The sequence below is a fragment of the Astatotilapia calliptera genome, chromosome 7 (genome assembly GCF_900246225.1).
Source record: "Astatotilapia calliptera chromosome 7, fAstCal1.2, whole genome shotgun sequence".
NCBI classification, from domain to species: domain Eukaryota; kingdom Metazoa; phylum Chordata; class Actinopteri; order Cichliformes; family Cichlidae; genus Astatotilapia; species Astatotilapia calliptera.
In genome coordinates, this window is record NC_039308.1 from 54,134,117 (window position 1) to 54,158,997 (window position 24,881).

The window sequence follows — 24,881 nt, forward strand, 5'->3', positions numbered from 1 at the left end:
AGCTTGTAGCTACAGCAATATATTTAACATTTCAGATAATGGTTAACTTGAACATGTATGGTGTACATCAAAAAATACAATCTTGAGACAAGAAAATCTGAAAAGTTAAAAAACACCCTTTGTTATCATGTCTGCACACACCAACTTAAAGTGCCCGTACTATGCTTTCATGTTTCCATTAACCTTCAGTCTGACACATTTAGTGCATGTAAACCTACCTTCTGTTCTGTGACTTATCTTATGTAACACATAAGCATAATACCCGCCCGATGGTTAGTTTAATTTAAAAAAGGTGCCTGAATTACATCCACAATCCACCATAATTTCCTGGGAATCACAAAAAACTTTCCTGGTACAATACTACAACAATGGTTATCATAATGCAAGTATCCTCTGCAATACTTCACATCTGTGGAACTGTAGAAAAATAATCCTAGAAAGGCATTAATGTTATGTATTTAAGCACTGTGGTGTCAATAATAATACATGTATTATTCTTATTTTTATTATTACTGGCACATTGTGCTTCAAGCCTTCATTCCAGATTCAGTGGTGATTCAAACAAAATTCAGTCAAAAAACAAGAAACAGATGGACACAAAAATGAAAAGAATTAAGATTTATAATCTTTTTGTAAACCTATAGTTATTAAAATCATTACAGTAAGATTTACATTTTAATGCCAATTCATTATATTTAGCTCCCCGTGAATTTCTTACCTATGATATATACTGTGTTATTAATATTTTGTCCCACCTTGTCATGTTCAAACTAAAACAGCTGTTGTTTTGTTTTGCTTCTTTTTAAAATAGCAAATTCCCAATCAATATTTTCTCTTCACGGCTAAAATCTTGCTAACAGCAACACTGTGTGACGAAATGTGATGACCATTCACATAAGTTGGAGCTATTGTTTAATATTTATATTTACAGATAAAAATAGTCATTCAGAAAAAGTCAGATGCTGCAATATATTTTGAATATAGCTTAAGCTTTCCATAACCATTGTGGGTTATGTACATTAGGCAACTTTGCTTTGCTTTGATCATTCTAACAAACCAATCAGAGCAAAGTGTTTTTCTCCGGAGTGGGCTTTAAACAGGGCAATAGTTATTGGAATGAAAAGGCCGTGTACACACTCAACATTAAAGTATGTAAACTTATTCTAGTAGACTCTGAAAACAAGTATAACATGAGCACTTTAAAAACATCTTATGATATCTGACCTACAATATCATGACACACTTACAATATAGTGACAGATGCCTTGTGTTCATTAATATTTTTACACTGAAGCTGTTCATGCGTGTCAGTAAATGAGGAGTGCACAGAAAACAATAGATTAGTTCATCACTTTTCACAGCATCACCACAAATTAGATTCTCGGCAAAGGAGCCGACAATGAGACACGTTGTAGTACAAGCGACACACCGCTGAACTGTTGTTGTGGGGCCGGTGGTGGAGTCTGAATGGAATAAGTGACACAGCTGAGTAAATACAACTCGTGGACAAATTTCTTCACAGGACGTCTCCATGAGTGAAGTCTTGGTCAGTCAACCAACAGTCTTCCCTGATTCTCTGTGGCTGGTGTGTTGACCACAGTGTGAACATACCGCGGAGAGGTTAGGCCAAAACAAACTGCCAGTTTGTGAGGAGGATCTTAATACCTCTGATTACGGAGACGACAGACGTCGCCGGGTTAAACTTTAAAGTATTTGCGTCTCCTTTCTTACATTTGTCTCTGAAGACGTAAATACAGCCATTACAACTGGCCACCTTCCACAGTGACGGGACACAGCTCCACACTTCGGGGAAGCGCAGGCGTGTGAAGCTCTCGAGCAGTGGGTTGTAACACACCAATGAGTCTCCTTCTCCTACGATAAAAATCACGTCCATGTGGACTGCTGCGTGCATGCAGCCGGCGAACGGCAGCATGTAAGGTTTGATCTGGCACTTTTGGGAGGTGGTGTCGAAGCACTGAATGAGGCGAGAAGGCTTTGTGAAAAAATCCATGTCGTTCTCCTCCCCTCCCAGCAGGTAGATGGTGCCTCCCAGGTTGACGCCAGCAGCCCCCGACACTGCAGTGTCCAGCTGGTTGGTCTCTGTCCACATGTTGTCCTTCACTGTGTAGTAGATGACGGCATTAGAGAGCGTGTCCTGCAGCGTTTTACCTCCCAGTGAGTAGATGGCATCCTCAGTGGAGACGGACACCATAGTGTGGTGGAGGCGGTCTCTGGGAAGTGGTGCGCAACGCTCCCAGTCCATCGTGTGCATGTTGCACTTCCACATGCGCCGCGGGATAGAACCCCCCACCACATATAGGTCCCCTCCATGTTTGCAGGCTGCGGTGATCTGATGACATAAACTGTTCTGGCCGCTCACACTGATCGCATCATCCTCATCGCAGTGCAGTGACACGGCCAGAGAGTGAGTTCTCGTCTCCTCCTTGCCAATCAGGTAAATATGGACATTCTCACCAATTTCCTGAAGACGAAGAAAAGGAAACATCAGCAATGTAAATGTTTTTTAAAAATATTTTACAGCTCCATATGAGAGAAAATTACCTTAAGATTTTCTTGAAGGATGCAAGAAAACTCCTCTCTCTCAACTTTATTGTGATTTATCCATGACTCGATGGCCACTGTTGGATTCTGAGAACTTGGAACGCCATCTGAACACAAACACAAGGCATGTTTGAAACTAGATCAGAAGATGTGGGTTTTTTTCCTGTTAAAGGATCATAAAAATGTTTTCTCCGTTAAGATTGTAAAAATTTAAAAAGGCCTTTTTTTGAAGAATATCTAGATTTAGCGTTGTTTTGTTGTTGTTGTTTTCAGATTAGTTCAGGCACAGTGTTCATTATTCACACATCCTACTTTCAGGATTTAAATAAATATTAATGCATCAATTGTTGAACTCAAAGCCAATAATAATACCCTTGTTTAAAATAATAATTAGCAATGCAACATTAAAATCCTAAATGTATTTTAATAAATATGTAAAAACAATTGCTAGTCTGGTGACAGAGAAGCAAAATGTTATACCTTTGATGATATCTAGTAGCAGACAGAGGGGCAGATTTAGAAACTCTTCAGTCTGGTGCAGCTGGGCCAGGTGGATTTTAGCACAGTGCTTCGCTGCAGTATACAGCTCCTGATCACTGTGTCTGTCTGCAAGCCACATCACCTAGATGAAAAAGGAATTACTTGTATTGCAGCACCATTGCCAAGAAGCAAGGACTATGAGAACAGGTGTTACAAAAACAATAATTCACCTGCAAGCAGTTCTTGACCTCCACTGTTCGGGAGAGGAAGCGCGAGCATTCTTCAAACAGAGCAGTCAGCTGGTACATGTCCGCCATCTCATAGGTGTCCTGCAGCTCCTCCACCCTCAGTTTAATGGTACCATGGTAGATGTAGTCAATCAGCAGCTGGAAGACGGTAGCGCTGACATCCTTAAGCTCGATAATGCGGTTGTGCGACTCTTTGAGATTGGAGGTGAACATGGAGCGGAAAAAGCTGCTCTGCGCAGAGAGCACCAGGCGGTGCAGGTGAAACTCTTTGCCGTCAACGGTGATGGTGACATCAGCAAACAAGCCGTCCTCCAGGCAGAGATCCATAATACTCTTCACCACTCGGCTCGAGTGGGAGCGGTCCGTGAACGTGTACCCCAGGAAGTAGTTTTCCTCGCCCACAGATCCCCCAACACTGAGGCTGCCCTCCTCACTGGACTCCATCTTTTCTGCTCACCTGTGAAAAAGTAACAAACACTGATCGACATGTTTATACTCAGATGTCAGTATATTTTCAGCATATCTAGTTAATAATAACATGCCAATTTTCCAATAAAACCTGTCTCCAATGAGATGATATGGTTCAAATTTCAGTGAATGTAACTAACTAGCCTATTCGCATAAGTATATGTGAATAGGCAATGAGTCACTTTTGGAGTATAAACTAAAAACAGATGATAAAGAAAACTCTCGAACTCTTTAAAATTAATGACTATTTGAATTATTATAACAACATAAATGCAAACCATTCTAACACGGTTAAGTATGTAACTCTGAATAGCTGTCCTATACATCCTTAAAACTTAAAACAGAAAGTCTTTCAGAGCGTTTACACATAACCTTGCCATTTATTTTAAGTTGCTGCCACATGCTTTGTAAATTTTATTCGTTGGCCGATTAAGTGTCATTCACAAATGTTTCTAAATTGTCGCCAACATCAGGAATTTAGCGAGTTAATTCACAAATAAACAACTCAGTGAGTGCAGATACCATGCTAGCTGCTCAAAACTCTGTCAAGATGCCATTAAATGTAACGATAAAACCCTGCAGTTACATTATATTTACTACGTTAATCGTGTTAGCTGTGCTGCGTTCACGGATAGGATTAGCTAGCATTAGCACTAAAGCAGTTAGCAGACTACAATCCTCTGGAGCACAAATTCCACCGTAAAATTATGTCGACTGTGTTATTACTAGGGCTGTGAATGAGGCAAAAAATAAAAATAAAAACGCAAGGCTTTAAATGTGAGTAACAAACAAATACGGTTACCTTTATCTCCACTACTCTATCATTCAGAAGGAGCTAAACTGTTCACCGGAAGTAAATAAACTTTTTCAGAACGCAAATATGACACATTCACCGGCACCAATGGGTGCTACTGCATCCCTGTGGTTAAGCTGTCTTACTGCGGTTTCTTCAACTTGCAGTCAAGTGTGTGCCACAGCCCCCTGCTGGGCCCTAAGGATACTACACGTGGGGCGCGACAACTCACTTAACATACAAAAAATTAAAACCAAAAAAATACAAAAAAAATCATCCTAATTAAATGTTTACGTCAAAACGAATCCCCAAAGCCACATGGTTTACACACCTGTTTATCTATCTAATCTGCCAATCACATACAGCAACTCATGCCATGCACTCTAGCATGTCGACGTACTCTCTCTCTCTCACAGCTATGACACTTAGGATGGTATGTACATCTGTGTGTTGTCTTGGTATGGGTGGCATGCTTCTTGAATAATATTGTGGCGAGCTCAGAAAAGGAGGAGACGGAGGTGTCGTTTGGTCTTGCTTCCGTGAGCTAGCCAGGGAGCACAGCCGTTTATTAACAATTCTAGAAAACTCTGCCGCTAGCTAATGCTCAGCGCAGCCACAGCACAGCGAAAAAACAACAACACAGGGCGCCCTCTGACCCCGGAAGGACACACCGTCGCAGCGAGAGGACGTCACCTGTCACTTTGGCAACATAAACAAAATATAACTGTACAAACAGAACCCCGAACAGCCCTGACCCGCTACAATATTTTCGGAGTTTGCCAGTTTCGTCTTGCCTTTTATGTTCTTCTTCTTCCTCCTTCCATCGCAGCAGATCTGCCTCCATCTCAGCCCATCCCTAGCATCCTGTCACACCAACCATCTGCATGCCCTCACTACATCCATGAATCTTCTCTGTGGTCTTTATCTTTTCCTCCTGCCATATTCAACATCCTTTGTGCAATATATAGACTATCCCTCATCCGCATGCATTCAAACCATCTCAGCCTTGCTAACCACCAGTATTGAAACTCAACTACCTTAACTGCCTTTTCTTTTTGCAGCTTCATTGGAACAGGAGTCTCCCTGTCATTCACATACGTGTATTCTGTGTTGCTTATACTGACAGCAACATTTGATCATGCATAATTTAAAAAAAAAAAATAGCAAGGGACACGTGTTCCATCGAGCTGCACTTATTAACAAAGAGGGTGAGCTCTGACAACTTGAATGAATGTCATCCATGCAGTGAATTCTTGCATAAAAGATTGTGAATCAGTGCAGGAATTCTGCTTACATGTGCAGAGCTGGCTGACTCACTGACAGGGAGTCCTGGTAGAGATAAGAAGTTTACACAAAAACACTAAAGTTTAGGAAGGAAAAAAATACGGACTCACCATTTTTCTTTCCTTGAATTATTTATGTTGAGAGTTGCCTCACCTTGAATCCACTTTACCTAATTTCATGTATTTATATTTTTTCTTGTTTTACATGAATATACTGTGCATTCACGTGCTTCCTATGTTTGATGTTCATGCTGGAAATCTGCTCAATAAAAGAACAACAGAATTAGTTGCCTCTCTGAGCTCTGCTCGCTGAAAGCTTTCCATCCGTTTCTGTCTGCTCTGCATCACTGCCAACTGGCTTTTGGTCTCTTTTTCCAAGGTGGAAAAATGCACGGTATTCAGTCTAAGCTGCGCCTGCCTGAAGTCACAAAAGAGTACTAGGAAGAGTAGAGGTGAGGAGATGAGGTGAGGAGTGTATTATCTGCCGATAACAATCAGAAGAAGAATGACCGCGAGCTCCCAACTGAAAATCTTCCTCCAGGTCCTTTTGTGGCTTTGCTTTGAGCAGGTGTTGCAGGGTGAGTAACAGAAGGTCCGCTGGCATGGCTGCGAAGAAAAGAGAGAAATTTGAATGTTGTCACTGAATACTGCGTGCAGTTGTGCAGTATGTATCAAAATGGATGAACAGATGTTTATTTGAACCCTGACAGTTTGTCACCACTGACTAATTTGATTACAGTGCAGCTAAACTTCAGTGTTTTCCTGTTTAGATGTGGCTGAAGGCTTAAGTCCAGCTCCTCAGAACACCGACCCACTAGTTTCCAATGCAAACCTGATCTATGAGGTACTTTTCTTTGCTTTACTTAAGGCTACACTTAGGCAAGCTAAATATTACAAATAACTGATGAACATTTGTTCCCCCCCCCCCCCTACTCGTGCAGCTTTTGCTGGGTGGGGTGGAGCTCGATCAGGACAACAACATCGTCCTGCTCGATGAGGAGATGGCGTCGATGAGGCAGGGGCGAGCTTTTCTGTCTCTGATCAATGACAATGTTCCCAGAAGTCTGAGCTCCATGGAGCAGATGGCAGATGCACTCGAGGGCCAGAGGAGCAGACCGATGATGGAGCGGCAGTTTGAAAATGTCGTGCTGAGCATGGTGTACACTGCGCATCAGGCTTGGCACGAGAAGAGGAAAGAGAGACAGGAAGCTTGGGGTGAAGTTCTCCTCAAGCTGGCAAACATCACGGTACACGAACTCCGAGGGAATCATCTCTTCAGATATTCTTAAAATAAAGTTGCATGCAATTAACCACTTGCCTTAAATGTTTCTGGATTTTGTATTAATAAGAAATATGTAATCAAAGAATGACTCAGCCATAAATGAAATGAGCATCTTTATTGTCATACAGTAAAAAAACAAAAAAAAACACTGCTTTTGAACACATTTATATATATAAAGACTTTTTAAACATGCAGACAATCTCTGAACGTGGAGACTCAGTAACAATGAATAAACAGCATATGAAACACAGCTTTTTAAGACCTCGGCTGTTTTATAGTTCACTTCTTCCTCATCTGTGTTTGTTTTTGTTTAGTGCGGCCCTTCTTGGTTTTAGTCTCAGTTTCTTCCAGTGAAGCTAGCTTTTTCTTAAGCTTTGCATCCACAGCAGGACCCCTCCGGTTCCCACTGGAGTGTGGCTGACTCCTCCGCTGCCCTCTTAAAACTGAGTTCAATGGTCCTTCCTGCTGAACGTGGTGATCGCCCATCGGTGACTCGTTCTGGTCCCAGACCAGCACAGTTATACCTGGGGAGTGAGCAGGACAGCGCTTTAGTGGGAAGTAAATAAAAACCATGGCTGTTAATAATGTGCAGTACTTGTCCAAGTGCTCACCCATGCCAGATCCAATTGCGTCGCCCATTGGGTTGAATTTGTTGATCTGTAAAAACAGAAGCCGCGATCTTAAAATAATTAAAGTTCTAGTTCTTTATGTTTACAATGAAATGATGCTCACAGATTTGATCCCTGAAGCAGTGGGATCGTACAGCTGACACACGAGCTCTGCTGTGTTGGAGTCAAAGATGTCAATGGTCCTCAGGTCGGCCCCGCAGAAGCGATCGTCGGGGTAACGGCCGGCCACAATTAGATCATACATAGGGTGCCATGTGGCCTACAGCACAATTAAAGCAGAAAAATCTGTTGTCACCAATTATATGAAAATGTTAACATCTCTCCAACAAATTCTTATACCCTATATCGATGGCAAACGGCTGATTTAAATGAACTCTGCCGGTTCTTGCAAGAAGAGTGGTCAAATATCCAGCCAGAATACTAGTGCAGATGTGTGTATACTTTTGACTCTGTGTAAAAATCTATAATAAACTACTTGTGCACGCAATTCTTGTTTGTTAAAGACATTAAAGATGTATGTTGTACAATAATTCCAACGTGCAAAAAGAACAGTTTAAGCCCAAAGACAGGAACCAAACCTTGATGGGTGTGAGGTGCTGAAACTGCCTGTGCGGGTGCTGGATGATGTGCTGAGGCTTTGACCAATCAGAAGATGAGTAGACGCGGATCTCATCGTACTGATCTGTGGTGAGCAGCTTGGAGCAGTCCAAAGGGTTGAAATAGGCTGTGAGGAGATATGAAAATCTTTGTCAAGAGGTTTTGCAGATCTTTTAGGTTTAGAACTTAAAAATCTATCAAAGAAATGAATTAAAGACAATTAGAAAACGTTTTCTTTCTTTTTTAATTTTTTTTGAAGTAGTAAGCATGAGAGGTTTTTCCATGAGGAAGTGTTACCTGAGTTGACGGCTTTCTCGTGAGGCATTTCGTACAAGAAGCTTTTCTTGTCCTTCATGTTCCTCAAGTCCCAGAGCTTTACCGTGTGGTCAACTGAGGCCGTCACCAGCAACCAGTCGCATCGGGAGTTGAACTCTGCGTGGGTCACTTTGGCTTTGTGCAATTTGTCACTGAAAATCTGAAACATTAAAACAGAGCAAATCAATTAACATTAAATTGCCACAGAGGAGATTCATGGATGTAACAAAGGAAGACTTGCACAGGAGAATGCAATCGATAGGAGTGATATGGAAGCAGATGATTGGCTTGGGCGACCCCTAAAGGGAAGGGCCGAAAGAAAAAGTGCTCTGTGTTAAATAAGAACTATAACTGATCCTTTAATTTATCAAAACCAGTGAAAGCCCTCATTAAGAAAGAGGCACACACCTTTTGGCCATCCAAACCCAGAAGTAAAAGCTGCCCCGCATTGTCTCCTGTCACGAGCATCTGTCGGCTTACAGACACGTCAACGCAGCAGTACCAAAAACTACGGAAGAAAAGAGCTACATGTAAGAATTTACAAAATAATGTTTTCCACAAATCATAGCTTTAATTGAAAATAGGATGTGACACTTCAACAAGAGATAACATTATATATGCACAATGCTCTCCGCTATCTATGTTTTCTCATTTACCTCTACTGATGTCTACCCATGCATATAGTCATGCTTTTTGAAATCTGCCATTTATTTTTTTTGTATTATAGCCCTGACAAATTACATTTCATAAAATAGGAAAAGAAATATGAAACCTTTTTAATGCTATTAAAAAAATGTGGCAGCAGGATTCCTACAGACACAGTAGAGGGAAATGAAAGAACTTTCCCTTTTTCATAATGCCGAGCATCAGTCTTCTTTAGGAGTTTCTCACCAAACATTGTGGTGATCGTGGCCGCAGTCTTGAGTTCTGGACAGAACAGTGGGTGCGCGGCCCTCAAAACTCTGTGCGGTCAGTGTGCCCTCGCCAGAGGCCACATAGACTCTAGAAAGGTCTGTGGGGCAAAACTTCATCCCTCCGATAAAGTCTCCTGCTCCGTTCTACACACACAAATACAAATGTAGGTCTGTCACCAGGCAGCAGTTATGACTACAACTACCACACAAATGTTCACACCAGCACCGGCCTTAAATGATGCTTTTTATTTGTTTTTGTTTTTTAATGTCTCTGTAAAGCACTTTGAATCACCTTGTTGTTGAATTGTGCTACATAAATAAACTTGCCTTGCCTTGATTACAAGTTCCCCTGAGAGATCTCTGAACTCTCTGTAAGAAGACTGATGCTAGACTAACCCCTAACGCTTTTTGATTTTAGTGCACAGAAGAAAAACAAGTGGACACTCCAGTCTTACTTCAGTGTTTCTGTGCTGGCAAACACTGTTAGCGTTGTCCCACTGAAATCCCGAAGTGCTGTCGTACCCCCCATAGATGAGGTGAACAGCTGAGTGGGATTTAAGTGGTTAAACTTCATGTCTGTCACTGAGTCTCCAGCCCCCATCTAACCAGAGAGCCAACAACAGTGTTTCATTAAGTACAGCTACATCGCACCGCTCTGAAATGCACCACAGCCTGAAGATGCATCTGACCTCTGTTAAAATCAGTTTGCTGAATGTCTTTTTGATCAATCGAAAGAACAAATCAAAACCATTAAACAGGAACTAACCCCTTGAATAAAGGTCTTCTTGGCAGGCGCCTCAAAGTCCCACAGATAAATGTCTCCACCCTTGGACCCCACAGACAGAGTAGTAGGATGTGTCGGATGCCACTCAAGACAGGTGATCCTGCGGTTGAAGGGGCTGCTGCCACCGTGGAAATGATAGGATGACAGAGAGCGAACGAAAGGTTCCTGGAGACACTGGAGAGACAAAAGAGCTAGATTCACACCTGCTATGAATAAATCCAGTAAGAGGAAACGAGAGGTAACAGATGGACTATGACTTATGAACTTGCACATGTCCCTGGATTAGATTTTTTTTTTTTTAATTACTATTGGAACAGGTGTGAGTATTTTGAGCAGCATTGGGGCCAGCACCACATCAGGCTCTCTTACCTGTCTCATCTGTGAGTGCAAACTCTGGCCCAGAGTGCTCTTGTAGATATAGTGCAGTATGCTCCCGTCCCAACCTCTCTTCTGGGCTCCTGCAGACTTGAGAGCAGTCGCTAGAAGACACACGAACCCATTCAAGTGTCACAAAGACAGTGCTGTCACTGGACTGAGGTGTTTTCAGAGCCTCATACCTGATTTTGACGTTTCGCCATTTGTTTTGTCTCGTAGTTTTCTGGAGAGAGTTGGACCGGAGACGCCCTCAGGTGTTTTCTTCACTTTATTCTTTGATCCAGCTGCAGCTGACTTCGTGGGCTTGCTTTTCATTTCTACCTTGTAAACACACAAAGCAACAGTTACTCGTCACAACGCGGACGATTGTGCACTTGTCTGCACTTCTAATGTTCATATTGCTGCTTACCTGTGATGTTTAGTGCTTTAACCCTGCAGTTTAACAGCAAGAACTTCTCTGTTTGCATAACACGACAGTACACGTGACTATGTGCTGAAAAATGTGTGTTTTGTAACTTGTGTCTGTTAAAGCTGGTGAACGGTGGGTGGCACTGTAGAGCCACCATGAAATCTCAGTGTGCACCATGTTTGGAGTTCAAACAACTCAAACTACAAAGTAAGGTAACGGCAACGAAATGCTCACAGAAGATTGCGAAGTAATTCATTGCTCAAATAAATAAAAAATGTCATGTTATGTCAATGTCATGTTAAATTATTAAACTAAATAATTTTCATAAAATATTTAAGAATTGTGTAAAACAAAGAAAGGATTTACATTTCGCTGGTGCAGACATCAAGGACTATTTATGAAGATGAAGAATGAAAGCGGCTGAAAGACGTTTGTACATTATATTTTATATTTTTATTGCATTTGCCAACTTTTTATTTATTTATTTATTTATTTATTTATTTATTTATTTATTTATTTATTGTTTGTTTGTTTGTTTGGGGGGGGAGGGTTTAGGCTCGGAAGTGAAGGCTCGGAGGTGAAGGCGGAAACACGTGTTTGCCGTTGCCAGATCCCATTGGTTGCTTCGGGTCCGTTTTGAAAAAGTAGCTGATTTGAGGCTTTGAGGCGGAGGGAAGATTCAAAACTAGACAAACAGAAACAGTGAAACCAGCACAGGCACCACGCTACGATGACGAGACAACTGTAAGTACAAGTTTATATTATATATGTCGCTGGTAGGCTGTATTGTTTATGCGTTTTACCATGTCACGAAATGGCGAGTTTAAGGAGTTACCAACGGACGTTGACTCTGCTTTACCGTTAGCAGGGGGCTAATTAGCCGTCTAACAACAGGCTTTGTTAAGCCATCACATAGTCATTAATGGTTAACGCTTACAGTGTGTTTGAATTGTTAATGACTATGTATTTATTTACTTTTACAGGAAGGGTAAACCCCCCCGCAGGCATCCTCCAAAAAAACCCTCCAGCAACCAAACGGACCCAGTTGGGGTGAGTGTCCCTGAATTCTTAAAGAAGGTCAACTTGGCAGACAGTACAAATGTGAATCTCATACATTCCACTGGGTGGAAGAGAAAACATTCCAGTGAGGGAGTGTTTGAACCTAGAGTGGAGTAATTTACTGACAGAGTGAAAATTCTTCTGGACAATTTCTCTTCAACCTGACTGTGAGCCCACAGTTTCGCTCTGCAGCCATCACTTTTCTTCCTCAAAGGCAGATTTAGACTTTTAGCAGCAGAAAGAAGAAGCTTTTGCAATAAAAGTTTCGATTGCTATCTCTCCTCAGTTTTTTGGGCCAACCAAAATTCCCCCCTTTTTGTTCTTTAAAAAAACCCCAACAGTATAAAGACTCTGGCTGTGAATAACGAGACTCCTCAGTTTCTTAATAAAAGTATGTTTAAAAGTTTCACCAAGTGGTAATAAGCTGAAACAAATGGTAGCAAAAATCCTACTGCATCCAAGAATGTCAGAGTCTGTTTGGTGGTTGTTGTTTTTTTTTTTTTTGTTTTTTTTTTAATCGCTCATCAGATATTCTTGGGCAAATGAAATACCTTTGCAGTAGTAACGAGCTCAAAATGTACCGTTAGAGCTTGTTTTAATGTGTGTTGTTTTGTTCTTCAGGTATATTGCCGTGTGCGACCCCTGGGAGCTGAGGATGAGGAATGCTGCATTGAGGTGATCAGCAGTACCACCATCCAGATGCACACCCCGGAGGGCTTCAAAACAAATCGCAATGGAGAATACAAAGAGGTAAGAAATCCGATAAGTTTGGAGTAGTAATTGATTAAAGGTAGTGAGATTATGTGTTTCTGTCATTGTCAGGAAAAGCTGCATAAAGACTGAAAACAACAATAAGTAAATCCAGTCATAAATATTGTTTACATCGTTGGAAATTTCGTAGCTTACTCCTGTGTCATAAAACTCTACGACTGTTAAAGACAAATTATTCCATTTTTGTTTTTTCCCTCCATCAATAGAGTGCCAGGACTGGGCCTGTTTTGCCCTGATGCCTTTCTTTGTGTAATTTTACATGAGATGTAGTGATGTTGGACAGGTGGGGGCACACTTCCCAGTTTGTTGTGACTTTTGCTATCACCTCTCATAGCTACAAATGCCTTGAAGACCACAATTTATTTATTTATTTTAGTTTTTTGTTCCACACCACTAGGTGTGTCTATATATCTGTTTCCCACTATCATGTGCAGTTACCTGACTGCTTCATACTTTTGCATTCTCACAGGTCTTTCAGGTAACTGCACATGATAGTGGGAAACAGATATATAGACACACCTAGTGGTATGGAACAAAAAGCTAAAAAGAGCTGTGAGAATGCAAAAGTAGGAAGCAATCAGATTGAATATTAAACAGTCTTAACCATGCTAGCTAACTACCCAGATTGACTTATTTACCATCATGTATAAAAATCAATCCCTTCTTATTCAGTACACATCATTTTGCTGCATCTCCATATCCCAAATATAGTCTGTTATAATTTGATGTATCAATATCTGTTAAATTGTACAATGCATTGTTTATGGAGTTACTGAACTTTTGTAGATGTGGGGAACAAGGTGTTCTCAGACCGGATTAGATGACCTCCTTCAAGAGTGGAGATTAGGCATCGAGAAGGAGATATGAATAGAACTACTCATCCTCTGTAATAAATGAGCATAGCTGAAGTGGTTTGTCTAGCCTTGTAGAAGGCTTCATTTCAGGCGTATCCCCAGAAATGCTGAAGAATTTAGAAAGTACAAGAGAAAAAATAACACATGGTTGATTTTGGTCTTCCAGAACAAGCAAAGCATGCATACGTATATTTATTTATTTTATGTATTTATTTTTTGTAATCCCTTTTGGTTCACAGACACAGTACTCTTTCAAAAAAGTCTTTGGAGTTTCAGTATCACAGATGGAGCTCTTTGAGCATGTGGCGAAACCTCTTGTTGATGACCTCATCCGTGGAAAAAATGGTAAAAGCAAAGGCCACATCAGTAATATGCAATGATTATTTTAAAGTACAGTAACATTTTAAATTACAGTGACCTGTTTCCCCTCTTAACAGCTGCATTTTAACCTACGGTACTTTAGCCTTGAGTTCATTATTGGCAGCTGATTTCCTCTCTGTTTGTGTCAGGTCTGCTTTTCACGTACGGGGTGACAGGAAGTGGAAAGACTTTCACCATGACAGGCTCCCCAGGCCAGGGTGGACTTCTGCCTCGCTCCCTTGACATGATTTTCAACAGTATAGGTCCTTACCAGGCCAAGAGATATGTACGAAAATGGCACATAAAAATGGTTAATTATGTTTGGCACCAGAATAACTGAGTAATTTGCTTATTTATTAATTTAATTTCCTTTTTTCTCTTTGTTCAGGTATTTAAGACTGATGAGAAAAACAGTATTGAGATTCAGACTGAAGTAGATGCTTTGTTGGAGCGCCAAAGGCGGGACAACAACTTGTCTGTTCCTAAAACACCCTCCACCAGGTAAAGGCCCATTTTACCTTTTTTTTTTAAATTATGGGTGTGAAATGTAAGTTCACATTACTGAGAAAGATGTGGTGGAATCTGCGGTCAGCAATCCAAAAATCTACATCCCATGGTGAGATGTGCCTACTGACTTGGAGCTTTGTTGCTAAAGAAAGACTACAGCAAAATTTTGCAAAACTCCAAATCCCAATATCACATGAAATTATGCATTCAAATTTGACAATAAAGACATGCCGTACAGTCCTGCATTTCAACAGTGTAAAAGTCATGGATGACAAGAATTATCAACACATTTTTGCTCTTACACTTCATTTACTTTGTACAACTAAATAATCTGTCTTTCAAACTGATGTTCTATAGCCTGACACAGATTTAGATTTTATTAGACCCATTTTATCCATCCAGTGGAATGGCAAGAAACGAAACATATGTTGTAAAAATCATCACTGTCTGTGAAGTAGGACTTTGACTTATTCAGGTAACCGGAAGTTACCTGAATAAGTCAGTCCTAGGTTTATTAACTATTCCAGAGTAACTTGTGCTGCTACTGCTGTGGAGAAGATCATGTTCAAAATTAGAATTAAAATCAAATTGTCACCTATTGGCCAATTGATTCAAGAGTCTTTCTTACCCTTTAGGAAGAATCAGCACTGTAAAATTGCTAAGACTTTATTTCTGTGTCACTGTTTCACCTGACTGGTGATGTTAGGATAAGTGAATCTAGTTAACAGAAAGATATTTTGGGTTTGTTAAGCTTGCATTGTTGCCTCAGTTCTGAGTATAGTGGGATGTTGGTTTTAATGTGCAACTTTCTACTTTGATTTTTAGGCTAAAGGCTGATCCTGAAATTGCTGACATGATTAAGCCAGAGGAGACCTCTAAATCAGATGGCGTGGATGACGACAGCAGCTACAGCGTCTTCGTCTCCTACGTAGAAATCTACAACAACTACATCTATGATCTCCTGGAGGAAACTCAGGAAGATGCAATCAAGCCAAAGTGAGTTTAGAAAAATATACAACAAAAGGAACACAATTCATGTGTACAGTATGTATGTGGATCATGTTTTATCTCATTAGAGTAATAGAGTAAAATATTAGGTGTAGTTCAGTTTATTTTCTATGGCAGATTAGCCAGGAGACAAAACTGTTGTCTTTTCTTTTTACTAGGTGGAATGGTGGAGGCACACCAGTGCGCCAGAACACCGAGTTGATGTATGTGACCAGTGAATATTTGTAGCAGCCTGATTTTTAGCTGAGCTTCTGCTGTTGCATACAGATGTGCAAAAAAAGTAACCTGTCAGTGTTGGAGACATTTCCTAAGTTTCACAGATGTTTTTGCTGTCATAAAAATGAGTTTTGATGATTTTTTTTTTTGTTTGTTTTGTTTTTTAAATAATAGTACACTGACTATATTTTTGGGATGATTGGTGTGCAAAATTTGAAGCTTCTCTTGTTTTTTTGAGCTCAAGTTATCAGTTATTTTGTCTGCAAATAATTGAATTGATTATTAACATAATCAGCTGTAGTCCAAAATTCAGAGTTACGTCATGCAAAAAGTATAAATCTGGGAGCACATTCAGTGGTAAAACATGTATTTTGGACACATTCATTCTGAACCACGCACAAACCATGTATAACAGAGCTGCTGATGGGAGGTAATGTCTCCAGTGTTGATGAGTGTTACTTTAGCCTTAAATCCTTATATTCCCCCTGCTGCTTTTGGTGTTTGTTCTGGCAACGCTGAATGTTCTTACATCTATTTGTGATGCTTTATGACTGTAACTGGTTACTTTCTGTGGCTGGAAACAACCAGCATTAATGTCTTCGACTCCCTGCCATGCTTGGTATGCAACATCTTGCAGATTGAAGGAAAAGCAGTTCCCTAATATGATTATTTTCTAAATGCAGACCGCCTCAGTCTAAAATCCTCAGAGAGGATCAGAATCACATCATGTATGTGGCCGGTTGTCTGGAGGTTGAAGTCAAATCTGCCGAGGAGGCTTTTCAAGTGTTCTGGAGAGGTGAGTTGTTCTCATATGAATGTAAAGAAAAAATAAAGTACCCTGCAGTGATGATCGTAGATGTGACTGACCTGGAATTGCTGCCCTCTGGGTTCGGCTCTGGCCAGTAAATGACCTCAGTTAATCTTCTCTCTGAGCAGGTTGTTGAGGAATGTGAATGCTCAGTATGAGTTTTGTGTCTGAAATAGTTTGGCTTTTAAATTGTGCATAAAAATGTCTGGAAAGAAATGTGGTTTTAGAAATGGCCTGTACTGTGTTTTTTCCAGGTCAAAAAAAGAGGAAGGTTGCGAACACCCGGCTGAATAGAGAGTCCAGTCGCTCCCACAGTGTGTTCATTATTAAACTGGCTCAGGCGCCTCTTGATGCAGATGGCGACAACGTTCTCCAGGTCAGCTAAAAGTTGAACCAAATTTCCCCACACCAGAGCCCTGTTGGTAACATACTTGGATAAACCATAATTGACAAATATTTTTCTTCTTAATTTGATTGTTAGGATAAGAACCAGATAAGTGTTAGTCAGCTGTGCCTGGTGGACTTGGCAGGAAGCGAGCGAACTGGCAGGACAGGGGCAGAAGGCACTCGTATACGTGAAGCAGGTTTGTTAATATTTAAATCCTTATTTTGGACAAGTTCGGTAAACTTGAAGCAGAATTGCTTGAAGTTTTGAATGCAGTGGTGACCTTTAATTTAGATAATGCTCCAAAATAATGGACATTATAAAAGTGGCTGCTGATTTTTTTATCAGTTACAATTTAGCCAAAAGTGTCCTAAAAACTTATTTTTATTCCAGAAGAATATGCTTAAACTAGTTATACTTTACAAAACAAGATATAGAAAAAAAACACACGTATGTCTGTTAACAGATTACCTGAATAGTAGTAGTTGTCACTTTCTTTTATTCATATATGACTTATTTATGTAGCATACAAGGGCTGTCTCCTGCTGGCCATCTGTTAAGACAAGTCTGTTTATATACAAGCCTATGGACTTTGATTTAGCTGGGGTTCATTTGAGCTTTAACCACTTTTTGCCTTTCAGGTAACATAAATCAGTCTTTGCTGAATCTGAGGACATGCATCGAGATACTTCGAGAAAACCAAATGTGTGGCACAAACAAGGTATGTGTTGCCAAACTGAAGATGGACTTGGATTTCATTTCCTGATAAAATATGTATATAATTGACATTTTTCTCTTCCAGATGGTCCCCTATCGAGACTCCAAAATAACCCACCTGTTTAAAAACTACTTCGATGGAGAGGGAAAAGTTAGAATGGTTGTCTGTGTCAATCCCAAGACTGATGACTATGAGGAAACCCTGGTAACTTGACCCTGCCCTCTTACTTTGTTACTTTTTAATTACACCCCCCCCCCCCCCCCCCCCCCGGACATATAACATGTGCTCTGTTTGTGCAGCTGGTGATGCGGTTTGCAGAGATGACCCAAGAGGTGGAAGTGGCCAGGCCAGTGGACAGACCAATCTGTGGCTTTACTCCAGGCCGTCGTCATAGAAACCAGGCATTCAAAGATGAGCTGTCTCGCAGATTGGAAGAACGTGGTGGCCCCATAGATCCTGGTATGTGTGTGAAACATCCTGTTAATCAAAAGATTAGCCGAAATGTAAGAACACTCAACCTTTTAACAAGAGCAACACCAAGTGTGTTTTCCACTTCTGCTAATTGTTGTTATATTCACTAATATCATTGGACACATTTTTGTGTGCTTCTAAATTCAGATAAAACCAAGGTTAAGCTGGATGGCATTACCTTGACCTTCAGTAACACTGTGAGGAACCTTGGGAGTAATTTTTGACCAGAATATGTCCTTTATTGCACATATTAAACACATATGTAGGACTGGTTTCTTGCATTTGTGCAATAGCTCTAAAATCATAAAAAATAGTTCATGCATTTATGACTATGACTCTTGTAATTCATTATCAACCGGTCCCAAAAGCTCCCTGAAAAGCCTTCAGTTGATCCAGAACTCTGCAGCGAGAGTGTCAACAGCAACTCAGAAGAGGGCATATTTGTTTTTGCGGAACCAGCTCCCAGTTTGAATTTGAGATGCTGTCTTTCTGCTTTTGAGATTAGGCTTAAAACTTTCTTATAGTTTGGTATTCATCTGATGACCATAAACTGTCCCTTATTATGCTGCTTGGTTATGCTGCAGTAGGCCTAGGCTGCTGTGGACTTCCCATGATACACTGAGCAATCTTCTTGACTTACCTCTTTTCACTCTCTTCCACAGCACATCTTTTAAGCTGTCTTCTTCCCCTCATTCCTATTCCTATTAAATGGAAGTTTTTCTTCCCACTGTCATCAGTTGCTTGTGAATTGTATATTAAATGGCCAGAAATGTCAGGATACTGCATCATTTCTCTGAAATTACAACAATGATTTAGATGATACTTCAAAACAACAGCCCAAATAAGATGGCTGCACAGTGGCAGCTTTTACATGGACTTTTCATTTTATCATCTCAAGGAGAATTGTAGTTGGGGATGGCTGTAACTCAGGGGGAAGAGCAGGCCATCTGCTAATCGGAAGGCTGGTGATTCGAACCCTGGCTGCTTCAGTCTGCATGCCAAATATCCTTGGGCAAGTTCTTTGGAAACACAAAACATGCAAATTAACAGACAAGCCAAACTCTTGCAAATGTAATTTCCATTAAAATTGAACAGAATTAATCTGAACTACTACTGTGTAAATGTTTTAATAGTGGAGTATTGTGTGTGATGATAATTATTAAAAACCACACAATTGCTTTAAGGACTTGTGATTCCTTGTCTTCTGTAGACATGCCTCCTGCTGCAAACACTCTGATCCTCAGTCTCCCATCTCTACCCTCCTGTGAGCTGACTGACCCACATGATGACATCACGCTGCCCAGGCTGATTGAAGCCCTGAAGAACAGGCAGAGGATCAAGCAGATGCTGATGAAGGACTACAATAAAATAGGTGTCTGTTCTCATTTTAGCTCACCTGATACTTTTTGGCTTTGAAAGATCCGTTTTTGAATAGTTGTCTTTCTCTTGGCTCACATTTCTCTTGATGTTATTTCAGCCAACATGATGAAGCCTGTGCTCCAAGAACTGGATACCAGCCTAATTTCCAAAGACAACTTTATTCAGGAACAAAACGGCAAACTGATAGAGAAAGACAAAATCATCCAAGGCAACAAGGCAGAGATTGAACGTTTAGAGAAGAAAACAAAGATGCAAGAACACAAGGTGGGAGACTAATCCATTCACGCTGCAGATTTAAAGGTTGTCACTTTTTTTTCTTTAATATTAATGTCTCTGTTTCAGATTGACATCCTGCAGAAAACAACTAAAATCTTTGAAGATGACAAGCGCTCGCTGCAGCATGAGCTGGAAACCAGAGAGCAGAGGCTTCAGAGAGAGCTGTCAGAGAAGAGACGCATGGAGCAGCGCATGCATGGCGTGATCTCGGACACCCAGTTCAAGTGGGAGAAAGAATGTGTGAGTTTCAAATATCTTTTTTTTCCTTTTATTCAACAATATATAGATTTCCAATAAAGACCACAAACAAAAAAAGACCTACTTTGAAATGTGTGTAAAATTTAGATCTTACTATCAGTTTTGCAAACAGCCCTTGTTGGTCATTGTTTTAGTCTTTATAGTGGCAGCTAATTTGTCTTATTCAAGCAACTTGGATAATATTGCATTTGAACATTTTGCAATATCCTCACTGTGCAGGAGAGACGTGTTAATGCACTGCAGCTTGAGATGCAAAATAAGCTGTGGGTGAAAGACGAAAAGCTGAAGCAGCTCAAGGCCATCGTGACAGAGAGCAAGACTCCAGGTCGCCCTGAACCTCCACCCCGTCAGACGCAGCCACAGCCTCTACCACAACCACAGCATCAGCCCCGTTCTCAGCGACCCTCCAAAGAGGACCGCCTACCGCCAAAGAGATCAGCATCACCCTCACCTGTCCCTGTATGTTGTTTAAAAACCATAATGGTGAATGGTATTCTGCCCATTCAAAGTTAAATTCTACTGCACTCGTCTCTCTTAATCTACTAACATCACTAATCCCAGTGCCACAGCAGCAGGCAGGTTATAATAAACGCCTCATGCATATGATCATGTAGTCCTTCAGCAATTAAGTACCACTGTGAAACTGAGGAAATTATTTTGATGCTGTAGATTTCGCAGTAGGTTCTAAATTTATTGGTCTGAATCTATAGTTTTAAAAATCAAAGATACTGAATTTACAACAAATAAGACAAACTGTAAAATGAATTATGTTGCAGATAAATTTGCATCAACTCACAGAACATTTTAGCTCAGCTTAAGTAAATATACATTTCAGTGTTCATGTTTTTCACCAGGTATGGGGAAAAACATGAACTTTGTACTTTACATAAAGTGGTTGCTGCATTTGATTACATTAGACTGTGAATGTATCCCGTTCCTATAACGTCTAATTTTTGCATGTCTAACTGTGACCATTTAGTCTTTCCATTTCACTCTCCAGTGCCCAGTCGATTCCCCTCATGTCAGTCCAAAGCCAGAGTCACAGTCAGGCAGTGCTGCTAGTGATGAGGAGGATGAGACGAACCCAAGGCTCACCTGCCCCGTCCCCAGCAGAAGTACCTTTTTGTCTGTGGCTAGATCTGCATGTGAGGAGCAGGCAGCTCAGGACAGCATGCAGGGTTACAGTTCCCCTAGTACACCCACAAGAACACCCACAAGACCCCAGGCCTCAACGGGCACTTCAGTCAGCCGGGCCAGGAGGAGAGCTGTGTGCTTGAGCAGAGTGGATGAGAGAGACTGCTTCCCTTCCCCTTCGTTTCATGTAGACCTAATTGAAAGAAGATACAGGGTCAGTGAGTTAGCTAAAGGCAGCAGCATGAGGTTGTAATGTGTCAGGATTTTGGCTCCTACAAGTTTAGGGTGTGGGGTACCCTGCCCCCCAAAATGTATAAGTTTTATGATTTCTTTTGTCAAGCTTTGTAATGCTTTGTCAAGTTCTGTGTTTTTGTTCACTTTGGATTTTTTTTTTAAATTTATTTTCTTTCCCCTTTTTAAACCGTTTTCCTGTTGATCTGTTCAGACGACAACACCAGTACGCCCGCGTCACCGTCGTTCCTGCTCTGCTGGTGGGGAGAAGTGGGTGGACCATAAGCCATCGTCAAGCATGGACTTGGGCACAGTTTTGCAGCCGGTCATCCCCAACGCCATCCAGGTGTCTGCACCCAGCGAGAAGGCTCTGTCCAAGTGTGACAGATACGTGCTAACGCACCAAGAAGTTGCCTCCGACGGCGAGATACAGACCAAACTTATAAAGGTCAAGTATGCAGCACAGCATATTACTGATATTTAGAATGATATATTTGGTTACACTTCCTTACGCATGCAGACATTTATATTAGCAAGTTTTCAGCAAACCAGCAGCATATTTGCCAACTTGAGTTTGAGTCAGTGTGGTTTTGTAACTGTTTGTTTTACACTTTGCTCGAATAAGTTTGTCCGTTTTAAGAAGTGAATTTAAATAATTTCTATAAAGTGGTTCTCAATGTTCTGTTGCATGATTGTAGTAGCGTGTATGCTTATCCTTAGAAAGGAAACTCTTGTGATGGTTGAATTACTGATCACAAGAAGGGCTTCGCACTGTATTAAATATTAAATAACAAAGATATCTAATGGTGGTTCTTTTTGGGGTTTTTTTCTTTAGGGCGATGTCATCAAAACGAGAGGAGGGGGGCAAGCTGTCCAGTTCACTGACATTGAGACACTGAAACAGGAGCTCACTACAGTCCCAAGGTAATAATTTATAACCTTAACCAAAAAAAAATATATTGAAATGTTTAATACAGGGCTTATACAGGTGCTTGAAATCCTTGAATACACTTGAATTTTAATGTCAAGGGTTGTTGTTGTTTTTTTTTGTGGCATATAGGAAATAAGCATCAGTATCTGATGAGACGACTTATTCTTATTTTTTGGGTGTTTGGTGCAGTTTTCTTTTGTTTTGTTGTTTCTCAGCAGGAGATGAATATCTCGAACAAGTTGATTTATTCACATTTGCACATCTTAATTTTTAAGTGAAATGTGCATTTTGAGTTTATACACTTATAAGGCAACCTTTTCCTTTTGCAGTATTTTTGTGTAGTGTTTTTCTATGTTTTAACAAAAGGGGAACAAAGGCATTTAATAACAGGATAACAAAAAAACTGGATTTGCTTTCTGTGCTGGCCTTGTTCTGTCTGGTATCCAGACAGATACCAGACAGGAACCGGTATCCAGTTCCTGTCTGTCTTTGACTGAGATCAACTTGACAGCTCAGTTGAGCAAAGACACATCCCTTATTCTATGACAGCAGGACACAGCATCGGACATTTTGATTAGCTTATTTCACTACTGTTGTCAGTTTGGTATCCAGTTTAAAAAAACAAACAAACATATTAATATTGTTAATAATTGTACATGCATTACCTAACGTGCCTCCTGAGTCTTACATTTTTTAAGTTGTTAAATATGATTCCAAACTGCTGAAGGTGTGCTAATGTTTTTACGTATCAATCTCTGAAGGCGGAAGAGGAAGTCTTCAGAAGGCGTGTCAGCCAGTGGAGATGGAGCTTTGACTGATGTGGAGACGAGGGTAAGCTGATTTAAAAAATTCTCCTCAGATTCGAGGCTGAGCTATTCAGAACACTTGCAAATAGATTTAGGTCCTAATCTTTTCCCTCTTCGCAGTGCTCTGTGGCTGTGGCGATGAGGGCTGGATCAAACTTGGGACCTGGGTTGGAGCATCATGCAGTCACCAAGTAAGCTGTCAACTTTCTGCATTGCCTCTGAGTAAAGTGTAGTTTTCTCTCAGAATACATAACTACAGATTGTGATTCACTCGGTTTTCTGTTACAGGCGCAGAAAACCCTAAATGCTGCTGACAGATCAACAGTAACCACTCCCCTTTATCCTCACCTGACTGTTGTGCAATAGTCTGACCTCTGTTTTTATGTTTAGTTCTAGTGATGATATTTAAATGCTTTCCATCTTTTTATATAAATATGCAGAAGAGTATATACATAGGTCACCAAAGCATTGTTGTGTAAAATAACTATCTATTTACTCAGATATATGCCTCTTTAGTTACTGTGGCTCTACAGCTAAACAAAATTCTGTTTGCACATATTTTACTCTGCTCACGAGTTATTGTAAAACCTCCACAGTAATGATTTTTGTCTCATGTATACAATTTGTCTGATTTTGGTGAATTAAACTGAGCTTCAAGTTTGGAAAAAGTGTTTTTGTTTTCATTTTATAATTTTCTCACTTTTCTTCACTACACTGAAAGAAAATCCAATAGAGTGGTTCCTGAATTTGCATATAAGGATTTTGTGTATCCAGGTTGACTAATTTGAATTTCCCATCTAAACATAATTGAGTCTTTTAATGCTAACATATTCTGTAAGGATGTTCAGTCTATTAGATTAGAGCATATGTTCCGCTGCCCCTCAAGTGCTATAAATGGCAAAGATATGGGCACATCACTACAGTTTGCAAATGGGAAATGGGTAGTGTGTGTGGAGGTGAACACAGATATGAGGAATGTGGGGATAGTGTAGGATAAATGCAGTAACTGTGGGGGGCAGCAAGGGGTAAGTTATGGGGTTGTTAAGTCAGAAAGAAGGCCATGGAGGTCAAACAAGTTAAAGTAGTTCACATCGCAAGTTACACCGAGGCTGTCAAGAGGGAACAGAAGAAACAGGAAAGGCTCAACCGATGTCAACATCAGATTTCGTGCAGACACATGGAACTCATACAGGACTGACAGTGGAGAAGATGATTTTGTTTATTGCCTATGTTATAAATTGCATAGATCAAGTGAAACACAAAACAGAAACTTATAATAATTGTGAAAGGAGCAGAGAGGTCTTTTGGCATTAAAGATATATCTCGGGAACATATCAATATAAGACTTGGAGGAGAGGGAGATGAGAGGACAGTATGATCACTGTGGAACGCCACAAGTTTGATTGCAAATGGACAAGGGCTCAAAGGATTCATCAAAAAATGCGAAAATAAATAATCTGTATTCAGAAGACCTGGCTTAAACCTACTTTGGATTTTGTTATTAAAGGTTATGATGATGTCTGGAGAGATAGAAATGAGGGTAATGGAAGAGGGTTTGTAAAATTTGTA

At 40.5% G+C, this 24,881-nt stretch overlaps 4 protein-coding genes and 1 non-coding gene across 13 annotated transcripts; 3 read left to right on the top strand and 2 right to left on the bottom strand.

Annotated features, from left to right (window-relative positions):
* Positions 1–3: 3 nt before the first annotated feature.
* Positions 4–5,196, bottom strand: kbtbd4 (kelch repeat and BTB (POZ) domain containing 4). Of its 5 annotated transcripts, none has more exons than XM_026175790.1 (5): positions 4,993–5,196; positions 3,273–3,747; positions 3,043–3,184; positions 2,563–2,669; positions 4–2,482 (listed from the first exon to the last, which is right to left on the bottom strand). In XM_026175790.1, exons 2-5 carry the CDS (start codon positions 3,732–3,734, stop codon positions 1,622–1,624), a joined length of 1,572 nt encoding a protein of 523 aa, XP_026031575.1. In that variant the 5' UTR covers positions 3,735–3,747; positions 4,993–5,196; the 3' UTR covers positions 4–1,621. The 5 variants fall into 5 exon arrangements, with proteins under 5 accessions (XP_026031575.1, XP_026031573.1, XP_026031572.1 ...); XM_026175788.1 differs by having other exon boundaries at positions 4,952–5,196; XM_026175787.1 differs by having other exon boundaries at positions 4,883–5,196.
* Positions 4,923–7,366, top strand: LOC113026714 (protein FAM180A). Its single transcript, XM_026175793.1, has 4 exons — positions 4,923–4,984; positions 6,214–6,412; positions 6,605–6,678; positions 6,776–7,366. The coding sequence occupies exons 2-4, from the start codon at positions 6,340–6,342 to the stop codon at positions 7,121–7,123; spliced, it is 495 nt and encodes a 164-aa protein (XP_026031578.1). The 5' UTR covers positions 4,923–4,984; positions 6,214–6,339; the 3' UTR covers positions 7,124–7,366.
* ddb2 (damage-specific DNA binding protein 2) lies at positions 7,217–11,352 on the bottom strand. 3 transcript variants are annotated; one of them, XM_026175783.1, is made up of 11 exons: positions 11,140–11,352; positions 10,913–11,047; positions 10,725–10,834; positions 10,338–10,529; positions 9,549–9,715; positions 9,066–9,165; positions 8,640–8,817; positions 8,324–8,469; positions 7,849–8,004; positions 7,728–7,773; positions 7,217–7,640 (listed from the first exon to the last, which is right to left on the bottom strand). In XM_026175783.1, exons 1-11 carry the CDS (start codon positions 11,294–11,296, stop codon positions 7,396–7,398), a joined length of 1,632 nt encoding a protein of 543 aa, XP_026031568.1. In that variant the 5' UTR covers positions 11,297–11,352; the 3' UTR covers positions 7,217–7,395. The 3 variants fall into 3 exon arrangements, with proteins under 3 accessions (XP_026031568.1, XP_026031569.1, XP_026031570.1); XM_026175784.1 differs by lacking the exon at positions 9,549–9,715 and adding an exon at positions 10,027–10,172 and having other exon boundaries at positions 11,140–11,350; XM_026175785.1 differs by having other exon boundaries at positions 10,913–11,051; positions 11,140–11,205.
* A 164-nt stretch (positions 11,353–11,516) lies between these two features.
* On the top strand, positions 11,517–23,980 carry LOC113026708 (kinesin-like protein KIF23). 3 transcript variants are annotated; one of them, XM_026175774.1, is made up of 25 exons: positions 11,517–11,568; positions 11,695–11,883; positions 12,123–12,189; positions 12,820–12,948; positions 14,063–14,168; positions 14,333–14,469; positions 14,572–14,684; positions 15,516–15,686; positions 15,857–15,901; positions 16,598–16,710; positions 16,977–17,098; positions 17,204–17,306; positions 17,749–17,828; positions 17,910–18,029; positions 18,125–18,284; positions 19,507–19,668; positions 19,774–19,940; positions 20,019–20,192; positions 20,430–20,669; positions 21,190–21,558; positions 21,790–22,023; positions 22,411–22,499; positions 23,268–23,337; positions 23,433–23,503; positions 23,601–23,980. In XM_026175774.1, the coding sequence occupies exons 2-25, from the start codon at positions 11,870–11,872 to the stop codon at positions 23,614–23,616; spliced, it is 3,072 nt and encodes a 1,023-aa protein (XP_026031559.1). In that variant the 5' UTR covers positions 11,517–11,568; positions 11,695–11,869; the 3' UTR covers positions 23,617–23,980. The 3 variants fall into 3 exon arrangements, with proteins under 3 accessions (XP_026031559.1, XP_026031560.1, XP_026031563.1); XM_026175775.1 differs by having other exon boundaries at positions 11,519–11,568; positions 21,211–21,558; XM_026175778.1 differs by lacking the exon at positions 21,190–21,558 and having other exon boundaries at positions 11,525–11,568.
* LOC113027533 (Z30 small nucleolar RNA) lies at positions 16,753–16,850 on the top strand. Its single transcript, XR_003273093.1, has one exon. It is a non-coding gene; the product is annotated as a Z30 small nucleolar RNA (small nucleolar RNA).
* Positions 23,981–24,881: the final 901 nt, after the last annotated feature.

Coding starts and splice junctions, on each gene's coding strand:
- kbtbd4 (XM_026175790.1), bottom strand. CDS start 3,734: ATGGAGTCCAGTGAGGAGGGCAGCCTCAGTGTTGGGGGATCTGTGGGC. Junction 2,670..3,042: donor GCTACTAGATATCATCAAAG/GTATAACATTTT, acceptor GTTTGTGTTCAG/ATGGCGTTCCAAGTTCTCAG. Junction 2,483..2,562: donor TCCTTCAAGAAAATCTTAAG/GTAATTTTCTCT, acceptor CTTCGTCTTCAG/GAAATTGGTGAGAATGTCCA.
- LOC113026714 (XM_026175793.1), top strand. CDS start 6,340: ATGACCGCGAGCTCCCAACTGAAAATCTTCCTCCAGGTCCTTTTGTGG. Junction 6,413..6,604: donor CTTTGAGCAGGTGTTGCAGG/GTGAGTAACAGA, acceptor TTTCCTGTTTAG/ATGTGGCTGAAGGCTTAAGT. Junction 6,679..6,775: donor ATGCAAACCTGATCTATGAG/GTACTTTTCTTT, acceptor CTACTCGTGCAG/CTTTTGCTGGGTGGGGTGGA.
- ddb2 (XM_026175783.1), bottom strand. CDS start 11,296: ATGGTGGCTCTACAGTGCCACCCACCGTTCACCAGCTTTAACAGACAC. Junction 9,716..10,337: donor AGAAGACCTTTATTCAAGGG/GTTAGTTCCTGT, acceptor TTGTGTGTGTAG/AACGGAGCAGGAGACTTTAT. Junction 8,470..8,639: donor CGAGAAAGCCGTCAACTCAG/GTAACACTTCCT, acceptor ATCTCCTCACAG/CCTATTTCAACCCTTTGGAC.
- LOC113026708 (XM_026175774.1), top strand. Junction 14,685..15,515: donor CCTAAAACACCCTCCACCAG/GTAAAGGCCCAT, acceptor TTTGATTTTTAG/GCTAAAGGCTGATCCTGAAA. Junction 18,285..19,506: donor TGGTGGCCCCATAGATCCTG/GTATGTGTGTGA, acceptor TGTCTTCTGTAG/ACATGCCTCCTGCTGCAAAC.